This window comes from Hemitrygon akajei, unplaced genomic scaffold (assembly GCF_048418815.1).
Source record: "Hemitrygon akajei unplaced genomic scaffold, sHemAka1.3 Scf000045, whole genome shotgun sequence".
Classification (NCBI taxonomy): domain Eukaryota; kingdom Metazoa; phylum Chordata; class Chondrichthyes; order Myliobatiformes; family Dasyatidae; genus Hemitrygon; species Hemitrygon akajei.
The window spans coordinates 8,260,918-8,273,969 of NW_027331931.1; the positions used below are offsets into that span (position 1 = coordinate 8,260,918).

General features: G+C 40.2%; 1 protein-coding gene across 1 annotated transcript in view; it reads right to left on the reverse strand.

Annotated features, from left to right (window-relative positions):
* The window catches only part of LOC140720655 (uncharacterized), a 107,653-nt gene that overhangs the window by 47,336 nt on the left and 47,265 nt on the right, over positions 1-13,052 (reverse strand). Inside the window, exon 4 of the mRNA XM_073035502.1 lies at positions 10,343-10,379. Within this exon, the coding sequence (XP_072891603.1) occupies positions 10,343-10,379 (37 nt within the window). The remainder of the gene's footprint in view (positions 1-10,342; positions 10,380-13,052) is intronic.

Here is a 13,052-nt window from a genome sequence, read left to right on the forward strand (position 1 = left end):
TTATTTCTTGGATTAAACTGATTTATCAAACTCCAGTAGCCTCGGTGTTTACTAATAATCAAAGATCTCCCTTCTTTCGTTTATTTCGGGGCACTAGACAAGGTTGTCCTCTTAGCCCATTACTATTTAACATTGCTTTAGAACCTTTGGCAATTGCCATCAGAGAATCACAGGATATTTTGGCTATTAACCGTGGAACAGATATTCATAAGGTATCTTTGTACGCAGATGATTTATTATTATTCATTTCTAACCCTGAGAAATCTATTCCAGCAGTTTTATCATTGTTGGCTCAATTTAGTGAGTTTTCTGGGTATAAGTTAAATCTTAATAAGAGTGAATTGTTTCCTTTGAATAGACAGGTCCCAAGCTATGGTAATTTACCTTTTAAATTAGTTAATGACTCTTTTATTTACTTAGGGATTAAAATTACAAAAAACCATAAAGAATTATTTAGGTTTAATTTTCTACCCTTAATTGATCAGATTAAAGGCTTGTTTACTAAGTGGTCACCATTATCTTTATCTCTGATAGGTAGGATGAATGCTATTAAGATGGTTATTTTACCTAAGTTTTTATATATTTTTCAAGCGGTACCAATTTTTATTCCGAAATCCTTTTTTACTAATGTTGATTCAAAAATTTCCTCATATATATGGCAGAATAAAAATCCCAGGTTAGGTAAAACATACTTACAGAAGACAAAGAAGGAAAGTGGGTTGGCATTACCCAATTTCAGATTTTATTATTGGGCAGTTAATATTAGATATTTGTTATGTTGGTTGAAAGAATGGGATGGTCCTTTTGGCCCTCATTGGGTGAGTTTGGAAATTAAATCGGTACCAGGTTATGCTTTGGGTTCTATTTTAGGGACTTCTCTCCCTTTTGCTCTTTCTAAATTGCCGAAACGAATTGACAACCCGATAGTTAAATATACCTTACGTATATGGTTTCAATTTCGGAAATTTTTCAGGTTGACTCAATTCGTTTTAAATATTCCTATTGTATCTAATTGTTTTTTCCACCCCTCAATTATAGATCAAGCTTTTTTGGCTTGGAAAACTAAGGGTTTATTAAGATTTTCTGATTTATTTTCGGACAATTGTTTTATGTCTTTTGAGCAATTATCTAATAAATATAATTTGCCTAGATTTCATTTTTTTAGATACTTACAGGTTAGGCATTTTTTTAAGTACGGTACTTCCTACGTTTCCAAATTTGGTGTCTTCAGATATTTTGGAGAGTTTGTTTGAATTAAACCCTTTTCAAAAAGGGCTTATATCAAAACTTTATAATATAATTATGAAGATACGTTCAGGGCCCCTTGATAAGACCAAAAAGGATTGGGAAAGAGAGCTCAGTCTTATTATTCCTATTGAGAATTGGGATAGAATTCTTTAATTAGTTAATACATCATCTATATGTGCCAAACATTCATTAATACAATTTAAGGTTGTACATAGGGCCCATATGTCCAAGGATAAATTAGCTCATTTTTATTCTTATATAAACCCTATTTGTGACAGATGTCAATTGGAAATCGCGTCTTTAACTCATATGTTTTGGTCATGTCCGCTTTTGAAAAAATATTGGAAAGATATTTTTGATATTATCTCTGCGGTACTGAACATCGATTTACAACCCCATCCTATTACCGCAATTTTTGGTTTACCAATGATGGACTCACTTCATTTATCTCCTTCCGCCTGTCGAATGATTGCTTTTCTGACTTTGATGGCTTGAAGATCTATTTTGTTGAATTGGAAGGAAATTAATTCTCCCACTGTATTTCATTGGCTTTCTCAAACTATATTATGTTTAAATTTAGAAAAAATTAGAATTGGTGTATTCGATACTTATATTAAATTTGAAAAGATATGGAGACCATTTATTCAATATTTTCATATGATGTAATACGACCCTGTTCCAAGCTTATTGGTTTTCTCAGCTTTAATCGTATTTATGTTGAGAGGATCGGAGTTGACGACATTGATGTTTATGTATTCTTGTAAGATAATATAAACAGCCCTTTTTTCTCTCTCTTTTTTAGTTTTTCTTTTTTTTTCTTTTTTTGCTTCCTTTTTTCCCTTAGATACTAGATTAGTAGATTAGTCAACTTTGCATATATATATATATATATTCTTTTTATATTATATATTATGAAATATCTTGATTTACCTTGTTCATATATATACTATATGGTTCATGTTTCGGGAAAACTTATTTATACTGTATTCATTGCTTATGTATTCTTTCACGTGTAATGGGAATTTGTATGTGTGTAATCCCTTTGTTAATATATCAATTGTATTTTGTTCATAATATTATTAATACTAATAAAAAGATTGAAAAAGAAAATCTCTAAACAAATTAAAGAATCAGTGCTACCTCTCCAAGTGTTGTTTTGTTTAAAAGAAGAGTGGAATTACAATCACAGTATAATTTATTACTAACATATCCTATTGAAGGATATTTGCTTAATTGAAAAGTCAGTTTTATATTTTTGGGGATTAAAATAATAAGCACCGCTTCCCAATTAATGGCAGCTGGAGCTAAAAGACAAATTTTAAAGATTCGTAAAAATAACGGAGATATATCAAGTAACGATGAAGACATCAATAATACTTTTCAGGATTATTATTCTGATCTTTATAGATCTCAACTTTCTGCAGATTCCTCCAAAATGAAGGCTTTTTTTTAAACATAAGATTAAATTTACTCAAATTACTGTTGAAGATCAGCAGATGCCTGATGCTCCAATTATTGAGCATGGAATTCAGAAAGCTATGTTGTTAATGCAGTCAGGTAAAGCTCCTGGACTTGATGAGTATTTGGTAGGATTTTACATAAAAATTGAAAGGTTACTTTCACCATACCTTTTGGAAATATTTCATGAATCCTTTGAGAAGGGTAGTTCACCTTTTTATGAAGCTTCTATTTCCTTAATCCTTAAGAAAGATAAAAATACTACTGAATGTTCATCATATAGACCTATTTCGTTATTAAATGTGGATTCAAAATTTCTCTCTAAAATAATGGCTAACCGCTTGGTTAATATGTTAACTGAAATTATCTCGATGGATCAAACAGGCTTTATTAAAGGCTGTTACTGTTTCTCCAATGTTCAGAGATTGATGAACATTATATATTCATCACTACCTAAGGAACCCCAATATGTTATCTCTTTCGATGCAGAAAAGGCATTTGATAGAGTTGAGTGGTCATATTTGTTTAAAGTTTTAGAAAAAAATTGGTTTTGGTAATAATTTCAATAGGTGGATTCAACTGATTTATAAGAATCCTATTGCCACAGTTATTACTAATAATTTCAGGTCCTCTTTTTTTCACTTTTACATGGCACAAGACTGGGTTTTCCATTAAGCCCTTCATTATTTAATCTTGTACTGGAGCCTTTGGCCATAAAACTCTGTGAAGCTAAAAATATTCATAGTATTTCTATGAATTGAACCGTACATAAGATTTCTCTTTACACAGATGATCTTTTGGTTTTTATTTCAAACCCTGTGGAATCAATTCCTAATCTTTTGGAATCACTAAAAGATTTTGGTAAATTTTCAGAATATAAACTTCAATAAAAGGGAATTCTAGCCATTAGTGTAAGAAATGCAATCATTCGACAAGCGGAAAAAGATAAATGAAGTGAGTCCATCATTGGTAAACCAAAAATTGCGGTAATAGGATGGGGTTGTAAATCAATGTTCAATACCGCAGAGATAATATCAAAAATATCTTTCCAATATTTTTTCAAAAGCGGACACGGCCAGAACATATGGGTTAGAGACGCTATTTCAGATTGACATCTATCACAGATAGGATTGATATAGGAATAAAAATGAGCCAATTTATCCTTGGACATATGAGCCCTGTGTACAACCTTAAACTGCATTAATGAATGTTTAGCACGTATAGATGATGTATTAACTAATTGAAGAATTTTATCCCAATTCTCAATAGGAATAATAATGTTGTTGAATTGGAAGGAAATTAATCCTCCTACTGTATTTCATTGGCTTTCTCAAACTATGTTATGTTTAAATTTAGAAAAAATTAGAAGTGGTGTATTTGACACTTCTACTAAATTTGAAAAGATATGGAGACCATTTATTCAATATTTTCATATGATGTAATAGGACCCTGTTCCAGGCCTATTTGATTTTCCAGTTTTGATTGCATATGTGTCAAGAGGATCGGAGTAGACGACACTGATGTTTTGTATTTTTGTGAGATATTATAAACAGCCCTTTTTTTTCCTCTTTTCTATTTTTTTTTCTTTTTTTTCTCTTCTATTATTAGAATTTTTGATTAGTTTTTTGCATAATAATTTTTTTTCTTATTTTCTTTTTCTTTTTTCATTTTATATTATGATACACTTAGGTTTGCCTTATCTATTTGTATATTGTATCATTTACGATGTGGGAATACTCATTTATACTGTAATCATTGCTCTTGTAATCTTTTATAGTTAGTTGAAATATGTATGCGTGTAATCTCATTATCTATGCATCAATTTTATTTTGTTGTTATTAACAATGATAATAAAAAGATGGAAAAGGAAAAAAAAAGATCTTTATAAAGCTAACTCATTTCGATAGATGCGGCCTGGCCTGTTGAGTCCCAGCGGCATTGTGTGCGTGTTGCTTTGACTTCCAGCATCTGCAGATTTTCTAGTGTTTCTTTTTCCACTGAGGTTGGGCGAGACTACAGTCAGTGGTCATGGGTGACGGATAGAAGTTGAAAAGCTGAAGAGGAAAGTGAGGGGAAACTTTTTCACTCACTGGATGGTGAGAGTGTGGAACGAGCTGCTACTGCAGTTGTTGCATGCGAGCCCGTTTTCAGCGTTTCAGAGAAGGTTGGATAGGTACCTGGATGGCAGGGGCATGGACGGCTGTGGTCCGAGGCAGGTCGATGCGAATAGGCAGATTTTTTCACAGAATAGATGAGCCGAACAGACTGTTTCTGTGTTGTACTTCTATGTCTCTGTGAATCTGTGTCTCGTTACCGGAAATCAAACCCAATCCAACTTCCATTAGTTCCCACTCTGTCCGCCCTCTGAGCGAAGAAGTTTCCCCTTATTTTCATATTAAATATTTCACCTTCCACGTCACACTTAACCCATGACCTCTAGGTCCAGTCACACACAGCCTAAGTTGATAAAGCCTGCTTGAATTAACCCGATCTATACCCTTCAGAATTCTGTGTACCTCTTCTCTGTTCCTTACGCCACAACGGGGGTTTCCTACGCCCAGTATAGGTCTCCGTATCCCACGCTGCAAACTGTTTCCTTGAAGCTAACTGTTTTCCAATCTCTCGCCCTCTCTCTCCCCAGCGTTCTCTTCCTCTCTCCCTTCCTGTTTCAGCTACTCCCCCTCTTGCTTTCTGTCACCAATTCCGGGTGTTCCTCACTCTCCATCTATATCTGTGTGTGTGTCTCTCTCTCTCCTCCCTTTCTCTCTCCCTCCCCCACTCTCTCCATTCACCACAGTCCCTGTCTTCTCCACTCACTCTCTCTGCCGTAGACCATAGCCTATCAGTTTGCGAATGTCATCAGCGCTTTTGTCCGCACTCCCTTAAGTATTTTAAAATTGGAAATGATTCCCTTCCTGACTCCCATTTTTCCTACCACACAACTCCCTGGCTGGTTCTAATTTTCAATAAATCAGTCATTCCCACCCTGACCGCCGGGTTAACTGCGGTGAAGATAGTCAGCTTCTCCGTCTCTCCCTCCCCGACGGCCATTCCAATAACAGCGAGGACGCCCATCTCAAGTTCATGCGTCACTCCCTCAATAGCGCCTATTTCCAAACAACCTCTAACTCCCGACATGGGCACAATTTCTGGCCATTTAGAATGGGCGTCTGTTAAGAAAAATAAATTTCTCAAATCTTTCTGACGCCGTGAGACTCAACAACCCGCTGGTTAACCGAGGGGGAAGGTGTTTCTGTGGCAAGAATTGCCCGGATGGAAATACAATAATCAGTTAATGCTGGAGTCAATAAATGAATAGTCATAAACATCCCTGAATTGTACAGGGGCGAACTGGCTTTTGTTTGTTTCCAGAATAAAGGGTGAAATTACATGTCCCGGAACATGCAGTCATATAAAACAACAGCACAGAAACAGGCCCTTCAGCCCATCTAGTCAGTACCGAAACCGGTTAAAATTTCTACCCCCACCAACCTACACTGGGATCATAACTCTCCATATCCCTACTACCCATGTATCGATATAAACTTCGACTGAACATTGAAATCAAGCTCGCCCGCACCACTTGTACTGCAGGCTCATTCCATACTGTTACAATGCTCTGAATGAAGACGAATTGCCTAGAGGTAAACCTAGGTAATTTCTAAAGTAAGTACATGTTCGGCACAGCATTGTGGGCCGAACGGCCTGTATTGTGCTGTCGGTTATCTATGTTGCTATATTTCCCTCCATATTCCCCATAAACTTCTCACATTTCACCCTGATTGTAGCCCTACCCAACCTAAATAGAAAAAGCTTGCTTGCATTTACCCCATCTATGCCCCTTGTAATTGTGTTTAACTTTATCAAATCCCCTCTCAATCTTCCATTCTCTAAGGAATCCAGTCTTACCCTCCGCAATCTTTCCTTATTACAGAGGTCCCCGCGATCCGGCAACACGCTGGTATTTTTTCTGTAATCCTTCAACCTTGTTTACACCTTTCCTGTAGGTCGGTGACCAAAACTGCTCACAGTTCTCCTAATTAGACTTCACCACCGTATTATACAACTTCAACATAACAGCCTGTCTCCTGTACTCAATACATCGACGTATGAATGGCAACGTGGCAAAAGCTTTCTTGAGGACCCTATCTACCTGTGGCACAACTTTTACTGGATTATGTAGCTGTGTCCCCAGATCTCTTTGTTTATTCACAGTCCTCAGTGCCCCAATGTTCACTGTGTGAGACGTAGCTTGGTAGGTCTGAGAGAAGTGCGAAGCCTTGCTCTGTTCTGCATTAATTTCCATCGGCCATTTTTCAGCCCACTTTACAACTGATGCAGATCCTTCTGCAAGCCATGATACCGTCCTCACTGTGCACTACAGCCCCAAAGGTGGTGGCATCCGCAAATCTGCTCATCAGTGAATCACATTATCCTCCAGATCATTGATATAGATGACAAACAACAAAGGGAAAAGCACTGATCTCTATCTGAGGCTGTGTCCTCTTGTCCTAGACTCTTCCACGTCCTGTCCACATCTACTCGGTCTAGCCCTTTCAGCTTCGAAAGGATTTAAATGAGATTCCCCTTCATCCTTTTGAATTCCAGCGAGTGCTGACCCAGAGTCATCAAACTTTCCTTGTGATAACACTTTCTTTCCCAGAATCATCCCTGTGAACCTCCTCGGGACTCTGTCCAATACCAGCACATCCATTCTAAGCTGAGGGGCCGAAACTGTTCACAAAACTCAAGGTGAGGCCTCACCCGGGCCTTGTTAAACCTCAGCATCACATCTTTGTTCTTGTATTCTAGATCTCTTGAAATGAATGTTAACATGACATTTGCCTTCCTCACCACCGACTCAGCCTTTAAATTAAACTTCTGGGTGTTCTGCACAAGGAGTCCCAAGTCCCTCTGCATTTCAGATTCCTGGATTTTCTCCCCGTTATACAAAAATAGTCCGCACATTTATTACTACTACTAAAGTGCTTGACCATGCATTTTCGAATATTTTCATGCTCATTCTCCTAATCCGTCTAAGTCATTCTGCATCTGACCTGTTTCCTGAGCTCTATCTGCCTCTCCAACAATCTTCCTATCATCTGCAAACTTGGCGATAAACGCATCTGTTCAATCATCTAAATTTTTAACATACAGCAGGAAAAGAAATGCTTCCAACACCAACTGCTGCGGAACACCACTAGTCACTGGCAGCCAACCAATCCTCTATCTTCCCACTATTTTTTGCTTTGTTGTATGCCCTTTCTTTTGCTTTTACAATAGCTTTGACTTCCCTTGTCAGCCCCGGTTGTTCTATTTTGCCATATGTGTATTTCTTCATTTTTGGAATACACATGTCCTGCGGTTTCCTCATTTTTTTCCAGAAAGTCATGCCATTGCTACTCTGCTGACATCCCTGCCAGCAGCTCCTTTCAATTTACTTTGGCCAACTCCTCTCTTCTCACACAGTAATTTCCCTCACTCCACTGAAATACCGCTATATCAGACTACACCAGATTATCATTTTGCTCTTCCAGAGGTCCAACTTTATTCAGTGCAATCCTTTTGCTCGGATCATGTTTGTGGAATCCTCAATAATTCTCTTCACCTCGTCTATCAGAGGAACTTCATGCCTTCTTGTAGCCGCCCGGATTTCTCTCTTGAGCGTTCTCTTGCATGTATTAGACTCCATAAGGACCTCATTTGATCCTACTTGCCATTCTCTGCCATTCACCTCCTTTCTTCTTTTAACCAGCGCCTCAATAATTCTTGCATATCAGCGTTCCTAGACTTGCTATTCTTACCTTTAGTTCTGCGTGGCACTTGCAAGCTTATAGTCTCAAAATTTTGTTTTTGAAGGCCTCACACCTTCCAAGTACATTTTTGCCACAAAGCAGCAGCCAGTCTCAATCCACACTTGCCAGTTCCACTCTGACACCATCAAAATTGCGCTTTCTCCAATTCAGAATCTCAACGCACGGATCAGGCCTAAGTTTTGCATATTTAAGTGCATATTTTTGGCATCATGGTCACTGGATGCAAAGTGTTCCTATGCACAAACTTCTGTCCCCTGCCCTGCCTCATTCCTTCATAACAGATTCAATACTGTATACTCGCTTGTTGGGACCTTTGGTACTGATGAAGGAAAAGTTGTTCGACACATTTCACAAACTCTATCCTCCCTTGTCCATTTGCATATAGGTCAAACTCAAGGCCCGCGGTGGAATTATCTTTGGCCCGCGAGATAATATCTAGTTACTATTAAAGCTGGCCCCAGTAATCGAAGAGCCTATGGCGTATGATATGGCTAATGCTGAGTTTAATCAGGTACCAGGTTTTCAGGGTTTTTAGTGTTTATACGTCAGTCTTCTTCATAAGAAACGGAATTTGTAAAGTGAAACACTTTGTAGTTATAGCAGAGACTGAGACACATGAGAGCAGTCTGAAAAAACGGAGGCAACGAAAGCTGCGTTCGCACGCGTCCGACTGATCCGGCCCGCATGAAGCTGCATTTTGCTCAATCCGGCCCGTGACCTAAAATGAGTTTGACACCCTTGTTTTATTCGAACTCCGCAGCCTTGCTTTAAAGCCTCCCTCATCCCGCCCTCCCCGGGCGCGGATGCTCCAAGAGACACGTACTCACAAACCCCCGCAGGCTTTTCTCCCTTTGTTGCGGACCTAGCCTTTGTGCCTGCACGCTGGCTAATTGTGAGCCGGTTCGAGTGTGCTAGGAAATGGGTCGCCACAGTCCCGTTAAAGTGGCCATACCTTTCTTATTTCCCAGTTCCACACAGGACGCCTCACTAGTCCTGTTTGCAGTCTGTCCTGACGGAGCACTGCCGTGACATTTTCTCTGGCCCTGCGCCGGACAGTCCCGTTCACACACAGGGTGGAGCCTCAACCCAGCAGGATCAAGATCTGCACGGAAATCCAGACAGAAACTACATGCGACCGCAAGGGAAGGTTCACAAAGTCTCTGTAGTTCTGTCTGCATTTGCTGCATTTGTCCTGGTTCCCTCTCCTCCCGCTGACCGACCTGTACCTGACCGGCGAGCAGGTGAGGGATCAGAACTGCGGACTGCCTCATTAACCCCGGCTCATCCGGATAGGGAATCAGCGACTGACACTGTATAACAGCATCAGCAGCAGCAGTACAGACTGAATTCTCGGTGCATGGTCGGCATGTTTGTCATCTGGGACCGCCACTGAACCCCGTCCGGTATCAACATCAGAGGTAAATGTTGTCTCCGATTCTGCAAATCAGTGAGCGTTTACAGCGGGGCTCAGCTTTTGTCGGGGTCGGGAGGGAATACAAGGGGAGAAGGGAGACGGTCAAGTTAACAAATTAATTGTTGACCAGATCCGTTACAAGAAACGACAACGTTCCCTTCTGTCATACACATTTTCTACGGTGGTTTCTACTGAGTCAGTGCAGATGAACCTTGCCCACGGAGAATGACATCTAAAATGTCCCACAGGTCCCTTCTTCGATTTCTCTCACTCTCTGCCTCCCCCTCTCCCCCTCTCTCCCTCTCTCCCTCTCTCCCCCTCCCGCCCTCTCTCTCTCACTCTGTCACGCAGAGAGACACACACGCATTCACACAAAATAAAAACTAACTACTCAGAATAACAGAGCGACCGTGAGATTTTGCTGTTTTACTACTCGGCAGTCGCTCTGGAGAATGTCAAAGATCAATTTATTTAAATAAATTGCAAAAAAATGATATTAAAACTATAAATGTAGAGAGTTTGGAGTAAAATTAAATATTGGAATCTCACAAAGTCTGGTAGCAATTATAACCAGTAGTCATTCAGATTGCAGACACTGGGGAACTTTCTTTTATATATCAACGGGTGTTTATTGTTTTATTTTCCTGTAACAGAAATACTTAAATACAACATTAATCCACCTTTGTGCACAGTTGAAGAGGAGAGTCGAACTGGTCTGTTTGGTTTCAGCAGAGAATCCGCCCTGCGGACAGGCAGCAGCTTGCACACCGAAAATCACGCTGTGAGTCTCACTGAACAGCAACCCGGCCCCTCCCCCGCAGCTTCTAAATATCTGTCGCTGGACTGGTTGGACTGAAGTTAGCAGAAAACGACTTGAAAATATACCGACACGGAGACAGAACATTCTTGTTGAATTGAGGTGAGACTAACTCAGCTTCTGATTTTTTTTTCCGGATCTTTATTCCCAATCAGCACGTTGTCTGTGTTTTGGATCGCTGATCAAGAAGTCATCAGTTCTATAGTAACCTCATCTGGCGGTGGTGGTGTCAGTGATCCTGCAGTTTACCGTCCGCACGGGTGAGATTTTCCACAATTTATGTCAAGGTTAAAAACAGTTCTCGAACCAGAGGTTACGGTTTCAAAGCCAGCGTGTGAAAAGCTGTTTTGCCAACACGGGTTCCGTTTCCAAACTTGTCGTTTCAGATGAATGTGTGTTCTTTCCTGTTTGTGACTGTGTTTATTCTGGGTGTTTCGAGCTGATCTCCTCAGCGTCATGTAGAAGCAAAGACTTTGATTTTGCTTCAGGCCTCGATACAGTCGGAGGTGGGGATGGGGAAACAGTTACAGAAAGCGGCAGGTGGTATTACAGAACGAAAACCATGATTTCACTGTGTGCGCAGAAAGCCCGATGGGCTGAGTGGTCAACTTCTGCGTGGTATGTTTACAACAAAAGCTCTGACTACAGTCATTGTAAATCAATTTAATGCAAACGGCCCATAACACATGTAAATTACCTGTCGCCGAACTAAAGCCGCAATTAAATCATCCAGGGCGTTGACATAGATGATAAGCAACAATAGACCCAGCACCGGTCCATGGGGCATCCCACTACCCACTGGTCTCCAGTCAGAGAGTTAACCATCTTTCAGCATTTGCTGGTTTCTCCCGCGAAGCCGATGGCCAAACCAATGTATCACCACATCCAGCATCTCCAAGCCCCTGAACCTCAGACCATAAGACAGAGGAGCAGGAGCAGGCCATTCAGCCCATCGAGTCCACTCTGCTAGTCCATCATAGCTGATCCCGGATTCCACTCAACCCCACACACCTGCCTTTTTGCCAAATCCTTTAATACCCAGAGCGATCAGGAAACGATCAACTTCCACCATAAATATCTGCATGAACTTGGCCTCCTCTGCAGTCCGTGGTAGAGTATTCCACAGATTTACTGCTCTCTAGCAATGAAAAAACTCTTCCTTACCTCTGATCTACAGGGTTGCCCCTCAATTTTGAGGCTGTGCCCTCTAGTTCAGGATACCTCCATCATCAGAAAAATCCTATCCTAACTAATCCTTTCAACTTTCAGTAGGTTTCAATTGGATCCCCAGACATTCTTCCAAATTCCAGTGAGTACAGGCCCAAAGCCGTCAAACGCTCCTCTTATGTTAACCCCTTCATTCCCGGAATCATATGCGTGAACTTCCTCTGGACTCTCCAATAACAACACATCCATGCTGAGATATGTCCAGAACTGTTGGCAATACTGCAAATGCGACCTGACTAGTCTCTTATAAAGACTCAGCATAATCTCCTTGCTTTTATATTCTATTCCTCTTCAAATAACTGCCAACATTGTTTTTACCTTTTCCCAAAGACGCAACCTGTAAATTAACCTTCTGGGAGTCTTGCACGTGGACGCCTAAATCCCCCTACACCTCTGATGTTTGAAACTTCTCCCTATTTAGATAATAGTCTGTGCTATTGTTTCTTTTACCAAAAACGCATTGTCATACATATCCCAACAGTTTATTCCATCTGCCACTTTTTCGCCCATCCTTCCAATTTGTCTAATTCCTGCTGCAATCACATTGCTTCCTCGGCACCACCTTCCCCTCCGGCTATATTCCTATCATCCATAAACACTGCCACAAAGCCATCAATTCCATTATCTAAATCATTAACAAACAATGTGAAAAGCAGCGATCCCATTACTGACCCCTGAGGAACACCGGTAATCATGGGCAGGCAGCCAGAAAAACCCCCTTTTATTCCCACATGTTGTCTCTTGCCTGGCAGGCATTCCACTCTCCATGACAGTATCTTTTCTATAACGCAATCGGATTTTATCCTGATTTTAACATGTCTTGTGTGTGGCACCTTATCAAACGCCTTCTGAAAATCCAAGTAAATGATATCTGTTGTCTAAGCCCTTCATGTATCCAAAGGAAAACTTTAATTTTGTTTTCTTTACTACTCTGAAAGCATCATATCTGACACCGGCCTAACTAATAGCACTACGGAGATGTGACTGTAAGACCGGGTCTAGATGCTCATTATTACAGATTACACAGTGCTGTGAAAGAACAACAGCTCAAAGGGGAAAAATCGGTGTAGAT